The following is a 23,983-nucleotide window of genomic DNA, read 5'->3' on the forward strand; positions in this document are numbered from 1 at the left end:
AGTCACCGGGGTCTTTCAAGTCCCTGAAATACAACATGGCGGACGCTTGATGTCTAGTGTAACATGAAACTATAATTGTTATCAGAACTGATGGTTGATGGTTCAAACAGAATGTTCAAGCGCTGTAATGTGGATGATTTGGTTGTAACGAAGTCAAAGCTACAATGTAGCGACTGAAGTATGGATTCTGAAGCTTATGAGATCGCTAGAGGTCTATACAACTCGAAAGGTATTTTAATTGGACTTTAGTTGGTTAACCCATGAATTCCTAAGAATGACAAGCAGCAAATCTCTCCATAAACTAACAAAGCTGATTCAAACATAAGGGTTATGAGAATAACGGAAATGATCAGAAAGTAAAGTAGCTCTAGACTTCTAACAAGATTCACCGATGCTATTATTACGTGTAGGCATGCATCGGACTGTTTAGGAAAGAGAATGGAGAATATGCACACTGATGCAAGGGCGTAAAGGATTTATGTACGGGAAGATAACAGTATAGCAGAGTGGATCAATTTGTTTCTTGGTGGTACCTTTTTAATTGCAAAGATATATATAAATGTTGTTGATATTGTTGTCAATATTTGTTGTTTTTGTAGTCATTTTGTTGTTTTAAAGAAGTCTTGTCAGGTAAACACTGTGGTTTAGGGATGGAATATCTTATACATCGATAAAAACAGATGTGAGATTTTGCTGTTGTTTTTGTATTTAAATTTAATTAAAGTGAGCATCCAAAGACCACCCACTGCAGCCCAGCATGGTGTTTTCACTGCCAGTTCCAGAGGGCCATCACTTCAGTCTGGAATAAAACCTTGTCCACTCAGTGCCAAGGCTGAAATAACTACAGAGAGAGTTGGTGAGAAGACAAATGTAAGGCAGAGATCACGCCTTCCATGGAGGCCATTTTCTGGACATGCTGCATTGAACAGACCAGCTCCCTTAGAGAACAAAGAATCTGACAGTGGCACAGTTAAAATGAAAGAGGAACTGAGCTGTGATTCTGATGCTGTCCCCTCAGTGTACAAAGACAGGTGAGGTTACACAAATTGTTTTAAATTGAAGTAGTGTAGGCCATTAAATTTTCACTTGTCAAGAGAATTCTAAGTTTGTAGTAAATGTAGCTTAATGCCTCATAAACTGTAGATTACCTCAACCCTTCACATTTTAACATCAGTATTTATATTCTCCATACTCTTCTTTAAACATTTCCTAAGGTGTTGACAAGGAGAATTTGTTTGACAATCCAGAGCTTGTGTCCTTAAGCAAGACGCTTCACTCACATTGCTTCATCTTCTCGGATAAGACATAAAGCCGTAGGTCCCATCTCTTGCACATTTAGGGGTAGGAGCTGTAAATTTCCCATGCACGAGATTACTGTGTAGCGGATGTCCTTCATGGGGTGGGATGGGTGGGAAGGTGGGTTCGCTACATGGACTTAAGCGGCTGCCAGAGGCGCTTGATAAAAATGCTGACGTCCGATCTCAACCTTACGATACTGTTAAGCGTGACTGAATATATTCACATAGAAGTCTGTGCTATATAAATGTAAAAATGTAAATGTAATTCAGGGAAGATATTGTGAGGGGAAATTAGATGCTGGTCACTCCAAGGAGTTGAAGCATCAACACCAGAATTATTGCTGACAGTAAGTGTTTTGTCCTTTGAATAATGTGTACAGGTGTTTGCCCAAGAACATTACAATTCTACAAGACTGGCTGACAGAAGATGTGCCAAATAACTGGTGAGTGCACATATTGTTTTGTTTTCTCTTCAAAATATTTGGTTTCCTGTGATCTCACATGCTGAGCTTTGTTGTTAATGCAAGATAGATGTCCATGTACAGTGTGTTCATTGAGACTCCAATTTTTTTCTTGTTGCAAAAATTTAGATCGAATCAAATTTTCCCCTTTGTTTCAGATCTTAAAGAGAAAAAACAATCTTGAACAAAGAAAATTAAAAGTCAAGCTAGTTTCAAAAACTTTAAACTTACCTTGGAAATGAGTTTGAATCCCACCATGTATGGCATCCTTATATACCTACCAATAATTTGACAAATGAAGCTTGTTTACTGGTTAGGATTTTTGTTTAGGCCAGGGTAATTATTATTTTTTCTTACAAATGTATATACTTTTACCATTTTCATTGGAAAATTCACTGAATGATTTTTCAGTAAGCTACAACAAAAATAGTGTTCCATATCAAGTGAATTTACTATTTCCCTCCCTGTACTCTATAAATTGAAGTTGAATACTTATGCCAAAAAAAAAAAAAATTTAGTGTTTTGTTAAAAAACTAAAAAATTTTGAAAAAGGGTTAAACTATATAAAAGAGTGCTTATCTGCCTGTTCTTGTTCTGTCGACAGGCCAACACGACTTACACCCAAACACAGCTTTGTATTCCTGCCATGCATGCAGTCAGAGGAGTGTGTGTGGGATAAGCTACCTGCTGTACCACCTGCTCAGCAGCCTGATGATCTGTTGATCTTTACTCCAGCACCGCAAGTTAAGGTACAGTATATGCATAGAGAGGTGATGTTGTGGGAGACATGGTGGCTGAACACAGTTTTCGAGTGCGCTTTTGCTGATACAATTCAGCGCACGCACAAGGATTGCAAAACACAAATATGCCGTCAATAGAGCGGTCATTAATTTTTATTTACTCAACAAGTATCCGCACTATCTGTGCTATTTTTCTCTATAGTTGGTGCAGTGTATTGACAGAGGGCTTTAATCATTCTTTTATTGCAAAGACATGTTAGAAATGTTAATGGTGCAAAGAACCCAGCAATTGCCAGCTTTTTCGTCATTACTGAAAGAACCCAGTTAAATACAGCACATGTGTAGTAAGTATAAAATTGCGATTGAATGGTAAATTGCACATTTGTTAAAATGTGGACACCTTAAAAACACAATTTTATTTTATACAGAGTACATTTTACATGTAAAACATCAAATAAATAAGAATGAGCTGTGCGCTTAAAAATTTTAAACCAGTTTGAAAATTCTAAACCAGTTTAAAAAAAATTATATAAACCAAAGAAAAAATTGAACTACAACATATACAATACTATTAAGTGTTATTCTATTACAGAAAATCATTAATTAACAAAGAATCTAAAATGACGCACTGAAATTGTTAGTTTCTATCTGGCTTTTAAAAGAGTGTTTATTAGTCTCTTTTTGAAACTTTTTTGTGTCCTTAGAGTTTCTGAGCGTTTTCTCTAAATTATTCCAGTCTTTGAGGGATCTAACTGTGAACATTCATCCCCTTTCAGTAGGGTTGTTATATTTGGGGCAGCATAGGTTTAGATTGCTTTAATGGGTATTTCTGGAGTGAACATCAGAATTCAGTTGAAGCAGAGATTTCAGGTGTTCTGGTATTTTATCGAGCATTCTCTTGAGAATTAATGTGCATCTGTTGACGTATGCCTCTTGATAGAAGGGAAGTCAGTTTAACGTGTTGAACAAAGGCAATGTGCGTATCTTAGCTATCGAAAAAACAAAGTTTGTATTGTTAACTTGCTGCCAGTTTTGGCGATCAAGAGATCAAGAGTTTTAGAGAAAATGGTGAAAGAAACAAAGGTTTCAAAAACTGTGTTCAGCTGTTATTTGATATTTTTCTTTATTCTTGTCACAAGTCTGTTTGACATTGTATTGCTGTTGTAGGGAGAAAATCTGTCTCGGTCACTCATGGTGGGAGGGGGTGCTTGGGATAGATTAGCATCCCATCCAGAAGGAGGTAGAATACTCATCATCATTTCATGCCACAGAGACCAGGGTTCATGAAAGCTGATTGCTCAATTTTGCTCTGATCATGTTTTTCCACTCTAAGACTGACTAAGTACAAGTCAGTTGTGATTGATCACTTTTATTCCATTAGCAGTGTTTAATTGTAGATGTACGTTGTTCTGGTTTGCTTGGCTTACCGTAGTAATGTTCTGAGTAAGTCATTTGTAACGTAGCTGTTGGTAGCTGTAGATATCCTGTCAGTGCTTTTATTAAATTCTTTTTATTGTTTATAGAAATACAAGCCCCCAAAACCAAGATTCCAGTCATTTGTTGAGGTATGATGAAAAAATAATGTTTTTTGACATGCACCTTTGTTACAAAGAAAATAATGATTATTATTTTAAACTTCTTATCACATGCTTTGTCTTTTGACAACTGGTAAGATGCTCAACCACTGAGCTGCACACAACATTTATTTCAATGTTTGAAAAGCATTTTAACTAATCCTCTTCACCCTTACATCAGTATGCATATTCTTCATACTGTTCTCTATACATTTCCTGAGGTGCTGACAAGGAGAATTTGTTTATTTTAACAATCAAGAGCATCTTTAGTTGGAAATTATTTCCTATATTCTCATGAACTTAATGTGTGATTCAGGGGTGATAATGTAAGGAGAAATTAGATGCTGATAGTCATATACAGTAAACTGTAAATACTCCACGGGATTAAAATACTTTGTGCATAGAACTCTCTTAATGACATGCCACGAACTTGGAATTTGCACAATAATTAAGTTGAAATAGTTTCGTGTACATCTCTTGTGTTTATTTGTACATATAGGCAGATTCATGCTGACGTCATTGTTTACATTTTTGCTCATTTGCATACGGCTCTGCGTAAAGAAGGAAGCATGTTAGATACAAATTGACTTCAGGCAGCTCTTTAGCTAGAAGCTAGAAGCTAGAAAACCTTAGTACATGGTGAAATTTTTAGCTCTTTGGGTGTAATATTCAAGGAGAAATAGTCCATCAAAAACTGCAAAATTTCTGGGTGGCAAAAGTGCTAATGAGCTCCTACATTCTATGTAAAATTTTGAGTTTTTAAACCCGTGTGGCACAAAAAGTATTTATTGCATCAGGCTTGTATTCATTGGCCGAGTTAATCATACTTTGACCTTTCGATATTCAGAACTGATTTATTTTTAGCTCCATCAGAAACTGAATTGCTTATGCTAATGAGGCAAATATTGTAAACAAGGATTCCCCTATAGCTTATTAATTCATTTTTGTGTATCACTCTTGTACTTGTACATGTAGCAATCAGGTTATTAGCTAGAACCTCAAGTCTTCAATGGTAAAATGTTGCCTCTACTTGACAAAACAAGTCCCTCTCGGGGGTTATTTAGAGGAAGCGCTTAGAAATATGTTAAATCTCTCTGTTGTTGCAAACTAGTTTTTCATTATTTTGTTGAATTATTTTTCTCAGGAGGAGGACAGAAGATGCAAGCACAGGTCCACTGTTTTGTTTGTCTTATGGAATGAATTTAACAAATGACAATTATAATTCAGGTTTAGTAGAGTTATTAATTGAAGCTCTTTTCACGCAACTGATGAAATAGATTCTAACCTGCTCTATGGTAAAGTTTGCACTTGAGCCAAATGGCCCCTTCAGCTGGATCTTATCCAGGTTTTCAAAGCATAAAGCAACTAGAAGTATGACTGAACTTCCCCCTGGATAGGATGTCGGTCGTTTAACTCATTGCGGTGGCCAATTTACAATTTAAACTTAGTTGATACAACCAAATTACCTTGTTACCCCCACTGATGCAACACCACAGTTTCTTTAGAAACTTTCAGCCTTTATTCATTAGTCCATTGCAAGGTTAACCATAGCATTTCATCACCCATCCCTGACAGTTCACACAAACCCATTAACACTCCTCGGTAGAGAGACACTGTGAAAATTAAGTGTTTTACCTAAGAAAACATTGCAATGGCCCAGTCAGGTCTCAAACACGGAGCTCTTGACCCAGAATTTAGTGCACTTGCTAAAAGGCCACTGTGTCCCCCACCTGAACTCTCTATAAGAAGGTGAACAACACACCCCAGAGGGAGCAATCTTATCTGTGCTTGTCAGTCTAAATCCCCTGCACACTTTTGAATAAAGCCAATCATAGGCCAGGTACATTTGAAACATGTTTGCTTATGAGAAATGATCATAAACAGGATTTTTAACTATAGTTTGTGGCCATGGAGACCGTCAGAAACATTTGAATAGATGTTTTTCTGTGGTATACCAGTAGTTAAAGGAGTTTGTAAACATTTCAACGTAGGCAAGTCTCTGGTAACACTTTTTTCTTGACTTTTTAAGTAACATAAGATTTTTTTTTTTTTTTTAAGAAGTGACATTGTGAAAACAGAGCCAAGTCTCTCCTCACATGAGTAAGTACATGGATAAATAACATGATTTTTCACATTAACCCCATCACTCTCAAGATCCATTTAGTAACTCTCTTTACTGTCTGTTATACAATTCTTATGATGTAAGTTCTGAGAATTTTCTATTGGATCAACTAGCTATTTCCTAATTGATATTTTCTTTCTTCTCGTGACTTGTCTGCTTGATATTGTATTGATATGGTAAGAAGATCGGTCTTGATCACTCATGGTAGTTCAGGGTTGATATTAATGTATGTAGCATCCATTTTGGAATACACCGGAGATTTCATGGTGGGATAAAATTTACAGTTGATTTTGCCTTCTTTCGTTGTCTCACTTTAAGCTTCTTTTCATTTGTTATTTTAGCATTTTTGAGGGAATGCAGAGAGCTGATATTATTCGACAAGAGATTGAAGATCTTGAAAGGCTGTTACAAGGTAACTGTCTACAATGGAAGAACCTGGCAGTTTTTCCCCACTTTGTACTGCTAGTATAACTAGCTGGACTAATACTCATGGTCTTAAAATAAGTGAGGAGAATTTGCTACCTTTCTATAATCAAGAAATGGATAGATATTCTAGTCTTCTCAGATAGGGATGAATAAACTGTAGGCCCCGTCTCCTGCAGGGTTAGGGGTAGAAAACGTTAATTTCCCACGCACGAGATTACTGTGTGGTGGATGTCCTCCCCTGGGTGGGATAGGTGGGTGTTGGCCCTAAAAAGCCCCTATGGGGATGTATGTATGTATGTATGTATAGGGAGCACACCCTAAAACCTCCCTCAGGAAAAGGAACCTTGGGACTTCTTTTGCATCTTTTTTATCTAGAAAAAAAATGTTAAAAGCCCCGAGTAATAAGTTGATGTGTCACTGGAAGAACTTTGTTGTCAAATTACTTTTTTTTTTTTTTCATTTTAGGCGTTGGAAACCCTAAGGGGTCTTCCTTAGTGGTACGATACCAGCATGATATCAACTACTTGAGAGACATGGCCAGAGACACAGTTGAGGGATATGATTTGTAAGTGATGATCTCAAACAAATTCTCTGTGTTTTTTTTTTTTTTCCATTCATTATTAATTTTAATTGCATTGATTACCACCTGCAAAATAAGAATGACATCTGTAGCCTTTTTTTTTCTTTTTGGATAAATGCCACAGCTATTAGATAATTTGTATTCTATTGGTTAGCACACCTTTGACTGCAGTCATGTGATTGTCCGTATATATCGTTTTATTAAAAACTGGATCATTGGATAATGCAATTCAAGACTTTTTATTGGCTTAGCCATTATGGTGTATGAGCCAATATATTATAATCTAATATCTGTACTTTGTAACATCTGGTTTCTTCTTACAAAATAAAGTCGAAAAGATTTGTCTAATATCTTGGGGGGCTTTTTTTTTTTTTTTAATAAAACAAGTATTCCACTCGTGCTTGTTGGATACGAGAGGATTAAAGCCAACTGGGTGCTACACGCCTTTTTGGCTATCTATCATCTCATATCCAACATGCGCCCATGGAATAATTGTTAAGTATATAATTAAGTTCATCATATTCCAATAATTAAAAGCAGTTGTGTAGAGCACTAATTGTCTTGGTCTATTTAATACATTACTTTACAGAAGTATTTTGAACCTTAATGCATAATGACATCCATGTACGTGTAACTTAAAAACATTGACTTTCCCACTCTCAGTCATGTACGTTGTTAACCCTGTTGTTCTTTGGGATAGCGATTTTTTTCATGTTTGGCAGGGGCATAGTTTCGCAGTTCAGGATGATTTAAACGTAAACAGCTATTTTTTCCAAATATTATTCTCAAGCGGCACAATTAACATTAAGGAAACCGTTAACATTTTCAAGCCATGTTACTTTATAAGCTATGGCACACTGTGCTTATCAAAGAAATTTGACTGTGTTCTTTTTAAGTAATTATTCGTTCAGTTTTACATACAGTGCTGACTACATTGTGTATGTGTAAGCTCTGGTTTCTTTTCCTTCGTCTTCACAGTTCCCAAGAGGCGCGGAGCCTTACCCCAGTAGCTGCCAGTTTTCAGGTAGAAAAATAATATCTCGCACACTAGCACGACAATTAAGCCACGGTGGGGGAGTGACGATAAATTTTATTTGTTTGGTTGTAGTTTTTTTTTTTCCCCTTAACTCCCATGAGTGATCAAGACAGATTTTCTCCTTACAATCGCAATACGATGTCAAACAGACAAGAGATGAGAATAAAGAAAAATAGTCCTATCAATTATTGGATTATTAGTTGATTCAATACCAAATTCTCCAAACTTGCATCATAATAATTGTATAGGAGATGATAAGGAGAAATACTAAAAAGATCAATGGAGTGAAAGGGTCAGGATTACCTCTCCCTGTCATCATGGCATTATTACAGTTGACACACGACTCACTTGTCAAACGTAGCGATCCAGAGGACATCTTTTGAATGAGAGAATTTCACCTACACAGAGGTGTCCCTTGAATGATAGTGACAGATACAATGGGACCTCCAATCAGGGGACACCCTCGTCAATATGAAAAGTGTCCCCTGAATATAGGTTTCCTTTAAATGAAAATAACATCTACAATGGAACTTCGAATCAGTGTACGCCCTTATGAATGCAAAAAGGGTCCCTTGAACAGAGGTATCCCTTCAATGAAGGTAACAGGTTACCATTTATATCCCCAGTAAGGACCAAAGTTTGTGTCTCTTGAATTGAAAGTTCCCGTTGTACATAGGTTGTGCTGGGTTTAGAAAGTGCAGTTAAGTACCTTTGCTCAAATTAGCTCTTAAGATCAACCTTTTCATTGCAGGAGGATCTTGTCAGATATCCTGATCAACACGACCAGATTGTGGCGACTATTAAAGAACGACGGGATCAGTGCGTGAGGCAACTGGCTGACATAGAACATAAGATCATGAACGAGAGCACGTGATATTCACAAGACAAGGGAGGCTGCAATCCAGTGCCGAATTTTTATTTACGGTTTTTAGACGCACCCCTATAAATTGAAGAGATTTAGGGGCGCCTGTTCCCCTTGGGGGCAAGGTAATTCCCGTAGGAGAACTTGAGGGGAGTGCTGCCCAAGAGGCGGACAATTTCAGGCTAGTAGTGCATGAATGTGAGCGAGAACTTTGTTTTGGTGTGTTAAGCTTGACGACTGATTACTTAAAAAAAAGAAAATGTAGTAAAACGCAAAGGCAAGCAGGAAGATTAAAGTTTCCTCGCATTTTTCGAGTTGGGCAAAAGAGCCCGTGTGGCCCTCAATGCGTTATGGGTGATCATGAGTGACATCAATTCACGGCGACATGTCGTGTTTAAAACTATCGGGATTGAAGATAATCATTAACAATTATTGGATGAGGTGGAGGAGCATGAGAGCGATAATTGTCAAGGTTAAAACTTGAAACTTGAAATTAAACTCGAAATTAAAACTTGATTGTTTAAAATAGAACTTGAATTTTGGCGGGAATTTAACGCCGTATGCTTGTCCCTTATGGTTTTCGGCGATTTCTGCCGATTTTGGCATGCGGCTTGCTTTGCCATCACTGAGATGTAATTTATTTTCCCCTAAGATTTTCGCCAATAGCTCTATGCGTTAACCGCTTTTGACGGTACGACGTCTCCATTTCGGCATAGCATGTGAATACAGTGTATTAGTATTTGCAGTGTCAAAGTAGAAATATGACTTAATTTTTCCCGAGGTTTCATTGCTAAAAGGAGTTCCATAAGAGACGGCCAAGAAATGTATTAAAGGAGAACTGAAGCCCAAAATTGTGTTAATTTTTTTCGATAGTCAAAGTGATGAAATTCTCGATTTTAGCTGTTATTCGTTCTTACCGCAAAGGAATATATTTTTAAAAGTTTATTTTCGCGCTGTTGCGGCTTTCAAACCGTGGGTACCAAGTTTTACTCAGCGGTCTTCCAAATGAGTCTGTACAGGGGAACAATAAAAACATGAATCTTGCCTTGTTTACTTTCATCCCCATAACCTACGTCACACGCTTCCCAAAAAACCGCTGACATACTTGTTCTGAGCCGCCGTACCACGGTCAACTCTCAAGCCAATTATCACCAGAAACCCTTCGTTTTCTGGATGAAAACTGTCTTTCGAGGAAAAAAAACATGACGGAAGTTTGTTCTATAATACACAAACATTTGATCTACAGTGAACAAAATTGCATGAATTTGGACTTCTCTTCTCCTTTAAGTGAACATGAATGCGACCTCAGCTTGGCGGGTTACCCCACCTGGAGACGTGTCAAAATTGTTACCGGCTGATAGGGTTTCCCTGTTCGCACTCCGCAAACCACAGGTGGCCCAAGCTCACGTTTCCAGGGAAAAACGAAAGATTATTTCTTGAAAGCGTCACGCGTTGTGTGACGCGGTATTAAGGTTACTTTCCACCTTAACCAAAAATATACATTTTTTTTATTGGACTAGATTGAAATTAGACATTTTAACAAACGTTTACAAAAAGAAAACTTTGAAAATCTCGAAAAGCGTCCGACTTTGTTATGAAAACGTGTTTTCGAATAAAAGTAAATAAATCAGGAAGGTGTCATAATCTCGTAAATGGGCGAGACACTGGGGAAACATTCGCGGCAATTTCATGCTATTTGCACATTTTGTTTTTGGAAGTTCTCTGCTAGCGGAAAGTCTTTTCTCATGGATAAAAAACATAAATCAGAATCAGAAATAAACAGGCCTAAAGAAGAGAGAAATGGCACCATTTTGTCAGGAAAAAGAAAAAAGAAAACAGTCCAGTCACTCCTCCACGCTGGCATCCAAACTTCGAACAAAGAAGTCGCCATCCAATCTACATTTGTCGTACATAAAGTTAAAAACGAAGTTTACCTCCAAGACCCAAGTACTGGCCTTGATACAAAAACATAAACAATCGCCTCGAATCGTATGAAATTATGAATAAACCCACCCGGGGGAACTCGTCTCAGCGATAAGAGTATGTATGTATGTAGGTAGGTAGGTAGGTTGGTAGGTAGGTAAATAGGTAATGTACGTATGTATGTACGTAAGTAAGTAAGTAAGTAAGTTGCAACAATTACAATTACAATTTGAGAAATGCCTACCCACAATTAGTTAAAAACTAGTCGAGTTGGGTAGGTATAATTAAGTTAGGCTATCACTGGTACTTACAAAGATATCGAATTGGCAGTTCAGATTACATTGGCTGTTCAAATTACAATAAATAATAATTTAAAGTGAAAATAGTAAATTAATTTAAATGATAATAATAACAGGAAAATAGGAAGAGACTTCGCTTTACTGTTTGTAGCTAGAGGATTGATGAGGTTTACAAATTTTTTATTATTTCAAGAAGTGACGATGGTGTAAGATACAAGTTCTGTTGTTTGAAGATATTAATAATTATTTCATGCATTTGTTTTTTAAAACATTTCTATGGGTAGAATTTTTAATACTGTCAGGTAAGGCATTCGATAGCTGCACGCCAAAGTGGGAAAAAGTATTCTTAAGTTGTTCCAGACGAGAAGACATGACATAAAATTTGTTGGTAGTTGCTGATCTGGTGTTGTAGGAATGTATATCTGAGACATAGGTAAATAGATTTTGAATACAGGGAGAAGCTAGTTTATTTTGAATGTATGAGATAGATAGATAGACTTGTTTATTAAAATCACATCGCAGTAAAATACTGAATTGCGCAATTTTTACAAGCTACTACTATACAAATATAAAATATGATGACTTAAAGTTCTATTAAAAGTTCTATTACGGTACATCTCAGCTTGGGTTGGTTATAGCCTCACCCTTCACGAAAAACGAATTAGCAAAACGCTTTTTCTTGGCTGCTGGTACATTGTACGTTCTTTGGGGCCTTAAATAATAATGAGGGCAATGGGTTTCAGGAATTAAGTAATGTAGTTTACTGTCCTGATTATGTATATGTGCACGATCCTTCGCAGTAAAGCGCTATTTAAGCAATAGTGAAAATCAGACCTGAAAAAAATTCAGGCCTGTACGGGATTCGAACCACTGACCTCTGCGATACTAGTGCAGCGCTCTACCAATTGAGCTAACAAGCCAACTGGGAGCAGGCCATCAAATTAATTCGACATAAACCCGTAGATGATAAATCAAACAACAAACATATGAAATACATATATATGAACTGCGGCTATGAAACGTATAGCTATTGCTTAAATAGTGCTTTACTGCGGAGGATCGTGCACATATACGTTTCATAACCGCAGTTCATATATATGTATTTCATATGTTTGTTGTTTGTCCTGATTATGTATGTATGTATGTGTATATGTATGTCTGTCTGTCTGTACGTATGTATGTATGTGGGTTTGTATGTCTGTCTGTATGTGTGTATATATGTATGTATGTATGTATGTATGTATGTATGTGTGTGTGCATGTCTGTCTGTATGTATGTATGTACGTATGTATGTATGTATGTATGTATGTATGTATGTATGTATGTATGTATTTACGATATTTAGGCAAGCTCAGCTTGAAGCTGGTTTAAATGGGGGCCTGTATATCCCACCATCCCGCCCAAGGGGAGGACATGCATCACACAGTAATCTCGTGTGTGGGAATTTACTTCTTCTACCCCCAACCCTGCAGGAGACGGGACCTCCAATTATTCGTCCTTATCCGAGAAGACTAGAATATCTGACGATTTCTTCATGTTATATAAAGGTAGCAAATTCTTCTCAATTATTTCAAGACCCTGAGTGTTGGTCCGGCCGGGGCTCGAACCCTCGACCTCCCGCACAACAGTTCAGCGCACTATCCATTGGGCTAACTGGGCCGCAGTCCCTACATAAGTTGTCTGTCGATTCGCTGTTTTGTTTTTCAGTAGTTTCTCCAGCTTTACCATTTTTGCCGCGGGTTGTTTTTTCCTTTGCCAATTTTGCCCATTACTCCACAGCAAGCGAGCAGCGAAGGATTATTTCATGAATGCGTCACGCGTTGTGTGACGCGGTGATTAAGTTACGCGAGCAACCGTTGAGAATTTGAATCCGTTAGAAGGGATGGGGAAACATGGTCCATTTAAAACACTAAATATGGCAAGAGTTCCATCAGGCGGTGTGCGCACTCTAATTGCGTTGCATTGTGGTCGTAAAACAAAATTTGAGTCATATGTATCTTGACGCGTTGTGTGACATCTTTGGTGCCAACGAGACTGACGGCGTGAATATGCGTGGATTGTAACGGGAATTCATTGTCTGTTGGCATTCCTTCGAAAGTTAAAAAGTTTGACGGGCCTGCGCGACTCCTGTCATTCCTCCGTGACGAATCCGTTCTTAGGAGGCAACTGACGTTCTTTAAAAACATTCTAAAGTGCAATCTGCCTGAGAATCTCGAAACAAATGGCAACAGTCACACTCGCAACCGATGGTAGGATGAATAAATTCAAAGTCAGTAATTATATTCCTAGACGCGAGTTATTCAACTGTGAATTGACCCTCGACATGCAAACGCATACTAGAGAGACAGAGATCTTGTAATAGACGGATTTTTTCCACCGAGCGTAAATACGGAACTTGTAAAAGGAGAAGCCCCACGGGGTAACCCGAAAACACTGACCCCCAGTCCATGGACCCTCTACGGACCTGGTCCACGGACCCCTACAGGGCCCTGTGCGGACCGGTCCACGGACCCTTTACGGATCCCCCTTTACGGACCCCCCCCATGAAAAGATAATAATAACGATGACAACTTATAGATGTTTGACTCACCGTTGTTTTTTGTTTGCGGTGGCAAAATTTTGAATATTCCAAATATTACCGTAGCAATGAAAGGAGAAAAAAATCCGAATAAAAAGTAAAAAAAGAAAGGAAGGAAAAGACCGATAACTTAGCTAACTTGTATATATATATATCTTTCTGCATTCGCTGCCACCGATTGCCTCCGCCATTTTGTTCGGCTCAATTCCCGGCGTGTTCATTGACTCGACCTAGGCTTCACAAAATAGTGCTCCTTCGACAAAGAAAGACGTCCAAGTTCATTAGACTGATTAGAGATCTCGATGTTTGACAGTTATGTGTTTAGTTGCCAAATCTTTCATCAGGGCGACTTTTATCCAATGATTGATGGACAAGGGAAAATACCGCGCAGCTTTCGAAAAACCAGGTCACCTTCATACTCACTCCTGATCCTGTTCAAAGGCTTGGCAACTAACAGTCAAAATTTCGCCACCGCGAAAAAAAACGAGACAAAGGTAAGTCAAATCTCTATAAGTTGTCATTGTTATTATTGTGTTTTCATGGGGGGTCTCTAAAGGGGGTCCGTAGAGGGTCCGTGGACCGGTCCGTACAGGGCCCTGTAGGGATCCGTGGACCAGGTCCGTTGGGGGTCCGTGGACTGGGGTTCAGTGTTTTCGGGTTACACGAGCCTCACGCCTCTTAAGAACGAATTTGTCGCGCTCCACGCTTACTTAAAACGTACAGAATTTCAAAATACCCTTCGAGAATAGAGGAAACCTATATGAGGGTTTTGAGAAACGCATCTCCGGAGTTTTTGCTTCAATAGAGAAGTATACGCTGAAACAAAGGAAATAGCGTGCGCACAGAGAAAAATATTGCCTTTTGCAACAATCTCATCCGGCTTTGCCAAACCTCAAGAACATACAGATGGAGAATTATGACTCCTCAAAACTGACTCTTATTATCACATCGTAAAGGAAAGTCATCAAAAGATATCCTAAGAAGAGCTTAACTTTAAGGGTAGAAGTAAAAGATAGACTGGTGCAGCACGTTTCTGTCGACAATCATTTAATCACAGAGGAGCAATGGGCTTACCGACACGGCTACTCGAATGAGCTCTTCCTAGTACATCTGAAAGAAATATGGAGGAGAGCGTTAGACTCTGGTAATGTTGTCGCAGTAGCCTTTGTCGAATTCAGAAAAGCGTTCGACAGCGTTTCACACGAAATCTTGCTGAAAAAGCTGAAATATAATTTCGATATCACGGGGTGTTACTAGATTGGATTAGGGACTACTTGAGGGGAAAAATGCAGTACACTGTGATTAATGGAGTCAAATCTGACATGTTACCAGTAACAAATGGTATACCACAGGGATCTGTTTTAGGCCCTATTTTGTTCACTTTATTCACTAATGATCTGGCCGCCGCCATTACCACGGGATCCCTGTTCATGTACGCGGACGATACGTCAATTTTCAGGATGTTAGAGTCTGCAGGCGCAGCGATTGCTTCCTTGAACTGTGCTTTGCAAGAGGTCTACAGGTGGTGCCTAGAGAATCGCTTAACACCTCACCCGGCTAAGAGCGAAGTCATGTTAATTAGTACACCAACCATTATAGGACCGCTACCTCCAATATTTTTGGGTAAGTCTGTTTTAGGCTATGTCAAAAAATCGCGTCTTCTTGGAATGATTGTAGATGACATGCTTACCTGGATACCGCATATGCTAGAGCTAAAGAAAAACTTTGCGAACAAAATAGACTTATTGAAGCGCTCAAGGTTCTTGCCCAAAAATGTCCTTTTAAAGTTTTATTTTAGTGTAATATTACCTTCTGTGAAGTATGGTATTATATTATGGGGTTCGTGTACAAATTCAGATCTTCTGTACTCAGTTGAGAAAGTTCACTGTAGAGCTGCAAAAATTGTCTACAACTTATCCAAAGATACGGAATCTAATGTAGCTCTCGACGTTTCAGGATGGGATACGATCGATTTAGAATACAAATTTCAAATAGTTAACCTTTTTTATAGAGCAAGTAAAGTCTCACTACCTCAGTCTCTAATTAATAGCATATTCATAAGGCGGGAATGTAACTATTCACTAAGAGACCAAGAAGCAATAACCACACCTAGATTCAACACTAGATTGTTAAAGGACTCTTTAGCATATAGAGGTTCGGTGCTATGGAACTATGTTAACCGTCATGTCAAAAATGTAGGTAATTTAGGAGGCTACTCAGGAGAAATAATCATTTCACAAGCTTTATTTTTACTAGTTTATCAGGTTCGACGGCTAGGAATAGATTAACTGATTACAAGTATTTTTAAGTTGAGAGGAAAATTGAATGTTTTACTGTATTATAGTTTCTTATTTAGTTTGAAATGTGTCTTAGTATAATCAATAGTTGGCTGGATACTATTTTGTTAAGTACACAACCCCACAAGCTTTTTAGCTTTAATATTTATCGTATATAAATAAAGATTCTATTACTCTTATTACTAATATTAAGATTTAAAAGCGCTAGCGAATGGTAGGAGACACACAGGCCTATCAACACTTTTCAACGGTCGACTGCCTTTTGCTTTCCGGTTTTCCGGCGTGTCGCCTCCCTAAAGGTAGAGGTTTTCATGGATCAAGTGACTCTTTTCATTGCTCTAATTAAACTGTCCTTCTGGCATTCACTGATCAAGATAGAAGATTTACCACACAACACTCGCGATTATTTAATTTTCCTTCTCTAATGGAAGTAGATTTACAACACGATTGATAAATTCTCTCGCAGTATTGACGCTATGTAACGTAACACACTAAACACAACAATGGGCTTTTTCGCTCCACAAAGGGGTCTAAACACTATCACTTAAAATGCATAAAACATTTGTACCGTTGGAGCATGTTTGAGAGCGTTTGGTCAGACCTGTTGAAAAAGGATCAAATCTTTGAAAGGCTTCGAACTACGTCTTACAACGAATTTGACGAGTTTTACGCAGACCTTTTTTTAATTCTAATAAGTGCATCTCCATGAACAGTGCCAGTTAGTGTTTTTTTTTTGGACCCTCAGAGAAAAATTTCGTATTAAATTATCTAATTAAGTTGTGAGTTTACAATTAAGTTTTAATCATCAATATTCTTATTTATCTATTAATTTACCTTTATTTTTTTTAAATTTATTATTTTCGGTCATTCCTGGAATTCCGGGTATTCCGGGTATTCCAGATGTTCCGGTTCCGATTCCAAATTCTATCATTCCCTCTTTTCCAAACTACCCACTTTGAACGAGTTCGATAGCAAGGTCAGTGGGTCATTTTCGATAAGGTGTCAGATTGTGTGGTTGGTAAAGATCGCGGCGTTGCACCATTTTGGAAGTGAAACAGGTAAACGAGTATTTTTATGACTTTTACTTTTAGCGACCGATTCGGCGATTCTTCCTTTCGGCCGGTGGAGTTCTCTGCAAGAAATTTTCGCCAGTTCCAAAATTAAAGATTTCCTTTTCACAAATTACAGTTTGCCATTCGCAAACTGACAGATTTCGAGTTCGCACATTACAGCTTTTCATGTCGCAAATCCCAAATTTTCATTTCGCGAAATGACATTTCCATTTCGCAATTTCGCAAATTAGAAATTTGCATTGCACCGTGCAGATTTTAGTTCAAGTTACAGAATGAAGTTACAAATTTAATTTCGCAAATACTGTATAGGCATAGAAGCACTACGGCTACTGGACCCAGTATGCATTGCCGACTACAACCGGCGGCAAAATATTTATTTAGCTCTAACAACTTTATTTGAAATAATAATATATATGATATATTATTATTTAAAAGAAGGGGTTAAAGAAGGGAGGAACTTAATCCTCATTGTAAACTATACCCCAGCTATGATACTTTGAAATATATTTCCACACCCTGAAACAATTTTTCATACAGGTAATATCCATAAATATAACATCTAAGAAAAAAGCAAGAGCGCTAACAGGCTGCTATTGCACTGCTCCGCTAGAACTCATAATTTCAACGTCGTCCTCACTTCCATTTGCTAAATAACTCACCGAAAAGTTTTGAAATGGCTTTGAGATATTCTAAGTCGTTTTTGATCGGTCTATCCGGTCTGCTTAAGCATCTCAGCCGTGTTGCTGCTACAACCTTTGGCGACGCTTGGCCGACCTTGGTATTTCAAAAGCAAAACCAACTCTAAGGGGCTTCCGCGGAGGAAAACGCAAAGTTAAAACACCTAATCAGCACCATATATTGCAATCAGGGGTGGCTACAAACGGAACGAGGTCAATGGAGCCGTCATTTCATGAAGAATCCAGCGTTTACGATGCAGTTTCAGATTTGCATAATGGAGTAGGGAGTCATTAAATATTCAAAATGACACCTAAAGAAATGGAACTCTAAATGAACGTCAAGAATCTCAAGTTCCCGCGCGTAATGCACTGCGTAACTCTAATCGGTCTACGCATTACTTTGCTCCAAAAATCATGCTTTCAAACGTCATGTCACTGGTACCGAAGATGACCGAAGTGAGTGACTTTATCCTTCATAACAAAGTTAGCCTTGCATTTATTACTGAAACATGACTCAAGTCGTCAGTCTGTGACTCGGTTATTGTCATCCCTGGGTATTCTGTTCTTCGGAAAGATCGCTCATACGAAAGTCATGGCGGGATCTGTCTCTATCTAAAAAACGCTAGCTATAAAAGACTTGACAATCTGTCTTGTTGCAATGATCATGAGGTGTTGTGGGTTAAGTTGCGCCCTAAACGCCTTCCGAGAGGTTTCTCATCCTTGATTGCTGGTGTTGTGTACCACCCTTATTAGACTGCAACCGAGAATGGCTGCATGCGTGATCATCTGTTTCAAATCACTCCTCCTCGCCGAGTTTCGCTTCCCAAACTGTGCTTTGATTGTTGCTGGGAACTTAAATCGGCTGGATATAAAATCGATTCAAAGGCACTTTCGGTTGAAGCAGATTGTTAAAAAAGCCAACCCGGAAAAATGCGATCTTGGACTTAGTGTTGACTAACATGCATGGTTTCTATGCTGATCCTCAACACTTTCCATCCTATGGACTCTCCGATCACCACACTCTCACCGTAGAGCCTAAAGAAAGAATAGAGTCCGGCAATCTCCAAAATTTGTACTGAAGCGTGACAAGCGAGGAAGTCGGCGAGCCGAGCTTGGACGGTACTTTGGTACTATGGATTGGTAAACACGTATTTGGAACAGAAGTAGCCTGCAACACAGGCTACTCATCGGGGCGAGTAAACGATTCAAGCTCGCGATTGTTTATCCACCCGTCATGTTTGAGTTAGAGTTAGAGGTGAATGTACGATTATGTAACAAATGCAATTTATGCCCTCCGGTAGCGTTTTAGTCTCAGTGAAACAAGAGATTGGATTATAATTTTTAACGTTGTTCAAAATAAGGCTGTTATCGTGGTTCGTCTTCTGTTGATTTTCTCATATCGCGCGTGCAAGAGTGAACTTTTACCATCTCGTGCTCTAGACAGAAACATTATAACCCTTCGATTAAGTTTTTTCGAGAGAGAAAGGTCCTTGCTTCACCTGAAACTCCCCCGAAACACCAGGAGCAAAAATTGTCTGCTTTTTTGAATTGACAATTTACTCGCAGCAGACAAAAAAGTGCATGACAAAAACAACTTGCGACTGTTGATTTGGGTGTCATGCTCTCCTTCTTAACAAAGCGGTGACAATTTGACCCATACATATGATAAACTGCAATAACTCAATGCACCAACTCGGAAAGAGATATGGCCCCTTTATTTGACAAGCATTTCATGCCTTGTCTTGGAATTATGTTAACACCAGGTACACTCTGTGAGCTGCCAGCGCCGTCCAAAGGGGAAACTAGACTTTCTCCGGGTGCGGGAGCCAAATAGATGGACTGGCGAAACTTGGGACACCGGTTTGGGCACCCTGCTGCAGGGCGAAGAGAAATGACATCTTTGCCAGGCCATGCGCTTCGGCAAACAAGGAGAGAACCTGGAATCAGCATTGATTCTTTCTCTAAAGGAACTTTGGTGCTGTACGGTGGGGGTATTACAAGATAATTTGGTCTAATTAACTGAGTTGATCTTGTTAATTGGCCACCGTATAGAGATTATAAAGATGATGTTTCTTGCGTCAGCCCTTCATAATTCGCTCTGCTAAAGGGTTAACGCTCAAAACGTCACCTGCATAATTTCTCTTTGTTTCTCTATTGTTCGCTCGAGCATCAGATGAAGATGGAAGGAAAATTTCTTGAACAATCTCATCTCATATTCATCTCGATACAGTATGTTGCTAAATGCCAGAAAGTATTTTTACTTTTTTTAGGTAATACCAACATTCACTGCTGTTTGTTTTACTTCAATTTAAACAAAAAATCAAGCAAAATAGAAAAATATGTTGTACAGCGGAACCTCGATTTAACGAAGTGCCATGAGACTGGGGAAATTAGTTCGTTATATCGAGGTTTTTGTGGCATACATTTTATTGTAACTTTAGCCGGGTTGAAGCCGAAGTATCGTTCGTCACACCGAGGACTTCCGGTTATATAATGGTTCGTTACATCTAGGTTCCACTGTAGTATATCATGAGACCCCCCCCTCCCCCCCGAGTTAACGTTGTACAAAGACCCCTACAACTACTAGTGTGATTAATGGGAAGAGGAGAGGGGTGCTTTCTTATTTATAAGAAAGAGAAAGCACATAACTCCCGCATGTGATTAACATATAACTTCTCCTTATTATTTCCATACTTTTTCCAACAAACAGGTAATGAGAATACTCAAACTTAACAGGTGCAAGTTGTTATCTTGATCTGACACCAAACTCTCGTAACAGATTTACAAGAAAATTTGTAGCAGCTAGAGAGGAGAATTAACAGTCAGATCTTAGGATTGAAAGAGTTAGGATGCTCTCTCTTCTCATTATTTCTTCTTTTTTCCTTAGGTGCTGATCTTTAGCTTGATCCTCCATTATGAAACCCGTTACAAACAGAGGAATTGTTGAGCTGAACCCATCTTCTACCGAAGAGGAAGCGAAAAAACTTTATGATTCTTGGGCAGCAAATTATGAAGCGGTCAGTTGGTAAATTGCTGTAAAAATATCACGCGCGTCGGCCGCAGAACGCCCGCGGGAAGATTGGAAACGAGTCGCGGAGAGGTTTGCCGGGGGTCTGGCACTAATAATGAGGCAGTCTTTGACTCTTTGCAGATTTCTCACCGGCGTGTATAGTTCAAGGCTTCATAGTTTCCCGTCGGTGAACAAGCGCTTTTTAAAATGAGAACCTGCTCGAAGGCTATTGTAACAGTGTCTTCCAGAATTCTAAATTTTATTCATATCACTTCATTACTCAGTTCACGTCTGTCTAAGCGAGCTTGGGATAATGAAAGCAATGGAGTGCTCAAATACCAGGGTGCATTTAACTCGCAGCAAGTGTGCTCACAGAAAAGGTAACTGTATAAGTGTTGATATAGTCCTTCATTTCTGTTATTCAGGATTTAGAGAATCATGGCTATAAAGCACCAGAACTATGCATGGAAGCTTTCCACAAAGCCATGCGGTCTGAAGAGATCTTTCCTGGTGCAAACAAAGACATAAAGATCCTTGATGCTGGGGCTGGTACTGGACTCATTGGCGAGATGCTGGTTAAACAAGGCTACACAAACATTGATGCCCTGGATCTTTCACAGAACATGTTAAACGAGGCTAAGAAGAAGAATGTTTATAAGCGGCTCATTTGTGCACCTTTGAGTGATGTTCGCGTAGAGCAGATAAAGACCGCTCAATATGATGTGACATTGTGCGCAGGCACCATTGTTTATGGTCAAGCCAAGCCTGTAGCACTGGATGAGTGTATACGTCATGTAAGACCAGGTCAGTGCAGTGCAGTCCGTTATCTCACTACCGTACTCTAAAGTTGCATGACGTTTTGCTCACGGTCACACAGTCACGCAAGATCTCACTAAGCTTTTTTCCTCTTAAAGGGGGCCTTTTCATCTTCACTCTCCGAGCGGACTCTTTCGACCCAAAGTATGGTTATTGTACCAAGTTTGATGAGCTGGAGAAGGCAGGAAAGTGGAGCCTTGTGAACAGAGAGCTGCGAGAGCTGTACACTGACCCACATGAAGAACGCTTCAGGGAATGTTACTTGATCACTTACAAAGTGATGCAAAACTAACTTCCACAGCATTGAAAAAAAATTGAGCTTGTTGCCACAGTTGTCAATGATTAATTCATAGAAGAAGTGTACTTCCGGAAATCATGTAATTTTCATTTCCTCCATTTAATTTAGAAACATCGATGAATTAAAAGTTGATGATTAAAAAACATTATTATATGACGAAGAAGTCCTGAGGTAAATCTAAGCGTTCAGATTGGTTCTTACTTGGTCTGTATTTTGCCTATGGACCGTTTCCCCGGTAACGGTCAAAAGCGGTATAATTTCACGAAAGCCGCAAATTAAAACACACACACACACACACACACACACACACACACACACACACACACAAACAAGTTTGCTACGGGTGCCCTATGATTAAGTACTCCTTCGCCTGCTCGAGCCGTACTAGGAAATATTGTTCCTCGGTCATTTTTGTAAGCCACGACCTTGGGTCAATATTCCCCACCACGGCCCTTGCACTCGGTTAGTATAAAATTATAATTTATTTGTACCATTAGTACCAAAAAATATGATTAGATTAAAGAGGGGGATGAATAGGGGTATGCAAATCCACCGATCCACTACGATTTGATAACCAAATCCGTCAGTCCGTTAAAAAAAGTGTGAAATCCGAATCCGTGCGCTATTTGCCTCGTAAAAAGGTGAAAAACACACCTTGAGCTGTTGTGTGTTAGCTAGGCAATGGCTTGCTCATCGAGCGAATTGCAATCGGTGGGGTACAGTGTCACGGATAAGGCCCGGGGGGGACTCCCATATGAAACAAACGGAGATGCCCGTCGGAAATTTTAAATTTAACCGCCTAAAAGAGACCATCTGGGCGTGGCTTAAGCAAATTTTGACCCCTAAAAGAGACCGCTCATGTTCATGCATTGTCTCTTTAGCACTTGGTAAAATAGAAAACTAGTTAATGTTGAGGTAATACGGTAAACAAAACAAGTTAAAAAGAAAATTTTACTTCTGTTTCTCTTCGCGTAATTCTGTATTTCTTCGCGGAACCCTAAACGAGACCTTGGCGGCTTAAAATATTGGCGCTTTGCCTGGAACAACCTAAGCGAGTCCAAAATCCAAAATTTACACCCCTAAGCGAGACGACGAACATCCCGTCTGTTTCATATGGGAGTCCCTTCCCCCCAGGGGATAAGGGCGCGAATACAGCAGACGTCCCAGTGCGTTACTAGGAAGCTTAAGATACAGAAGTTTTCGGGGCGACGGCGACGTGGAGACCGATTAAGATTGGGGCGAGATTGACTACGCATGCGGCCCCGCCGTCGCCCTGACGTCGACGATATGAGATCAGTGAGTTTGCCGTCGTGGTGAAAACATGAGTTGATATTGTTTATATTTTTTTAATAGACTGCCAATTTTGTCACTTGTATTAAAGTGATTGCATTATCACTTTTCGCACAAGTCATCACACGATGTCTCGGCCAACTCAAGAGACCTTTTCAAGTTTTCTCTTTAGGTTAAAATGACCGAAGCAACAGTGAAGTCCAAATCGTCGAAGTACGTTTCGGGCACGTACGCGTACAGTACTTGAATTCTACCATAAAAGGGGAATTTTGCTTGCTGCCATTCCTCTTATTAATTCGTAGATGCACCTCGCAAACGTACACCTCAGATCTATGGAGGTTTTCTTTAGGTTAGTGCGTAGTCTTGGACTGAAACGTCATATACTTAAATAAAGTTCTTATCGCATCGGAATTTCGTTATGTAGCTAAAGGCTGGCTGGCTTCTTCGGTACTGTGGGAGCTCCCGTAAGTTGAGTATCTCTTAAGGCATCTAACTGTATTAATTCAGTGGAACTGAGTTCTTTTAACGACTCCAATTGATATTAGAACGAGCTGTTGCTGTTTGTACATCTCTCATATTTCAAATTATAAGATCTTAAAGCCATAGGACATTGTTGTTCTGAT

The 23,983-nt window shown here is 39.1% G+C and overlaps 2 protein-coding genes, 1 long non-coding RNA gene and 1 pseudogene across 4 annotated transcripts in view; 3 read left to right on the forward strand and 1 right to left on the reverse strand.

The window, feature by feature from the left end:
• The window catches only part of LOC148720557 (uncharacterized), a 486,858-nt gene that overhangs the window by 373,011 nt on the left and 89,864 nt on the right, over positions 1–23,983 (reverse strand). The window lies entirely within an intron of this gene.
• On the forward strand, positions 13–9,950 carry LOC148720578 (uncharacterized). Of its 2 annotated transcripts, none has more exons than XM_088739824.1 (11): positions 13–229; positions 725–1,031; positions 1,679–1,741; positions 2,364–2,508; positions 4,023–4,064; positions 5,218–5,243; positions 6,132–6,173; positions 6,537–6,607; positions 7,087–7,186; positions 8,180–8,225; positions 8,989–9,950. In XM_088739824.1, the coding sequence occupies exons 1-11, from the start codon at positions 181–183 to the stop codon at positions 9,109–9,111; spliced, it is 1,014 nt and encodes a 337-aa protein (XP_088595950.1). In that variant the 5' UTR covers positions 13–180; the 3' UTR covers positions 9,112–9,950. The 2 variants fall into 2 exon arrangements, with proteins under 2 accessions (XP_088595950.1, XP_088595951.1); XM_088739825.1 differs by having other exon boundaries at positions 6,135–6,173.
• LOC148720579 (methyltransferase-like protein 27) lies at positions 17,168–22,226 on the forward strand. The gene is made up of 4 exons (XM_088739589.1): positions 17,168–17,254; positions 20,834–20,963; positions 21,382–21,760; positions 21,871–22,226. Exons 2-4 carry the CDS (start codon positions 20,862–20,864, stop codon positions 22,062–22,064), a joined length of 675 nt encoding a protein of 224 aa, XP_088595715.1. The 5' UTR covers positions 17,168–17,254; positions 20,834–20,861; the 3' UTR covers positions 22,065–22,226.
• On the forward strand, positions 17,898–20,824 carry LOC148720580 (uncharacterized; annotated as a pseudogene).

Source organism: Stylophora pistillata, chromosome 11, assembly GCF_964205215.1.
Source record: "Stylophora pistillata chromosome 11, jaStyPist1.2, whole genome shotgun sequence".
In the NCBI taxonomy this organism is placed as follows: Eukaryota; Metazoa; Cnidaria; class Anthozoa; order Scleractinia; family Pocilloporidae; genus Stylophora; species Stylophora pistillata.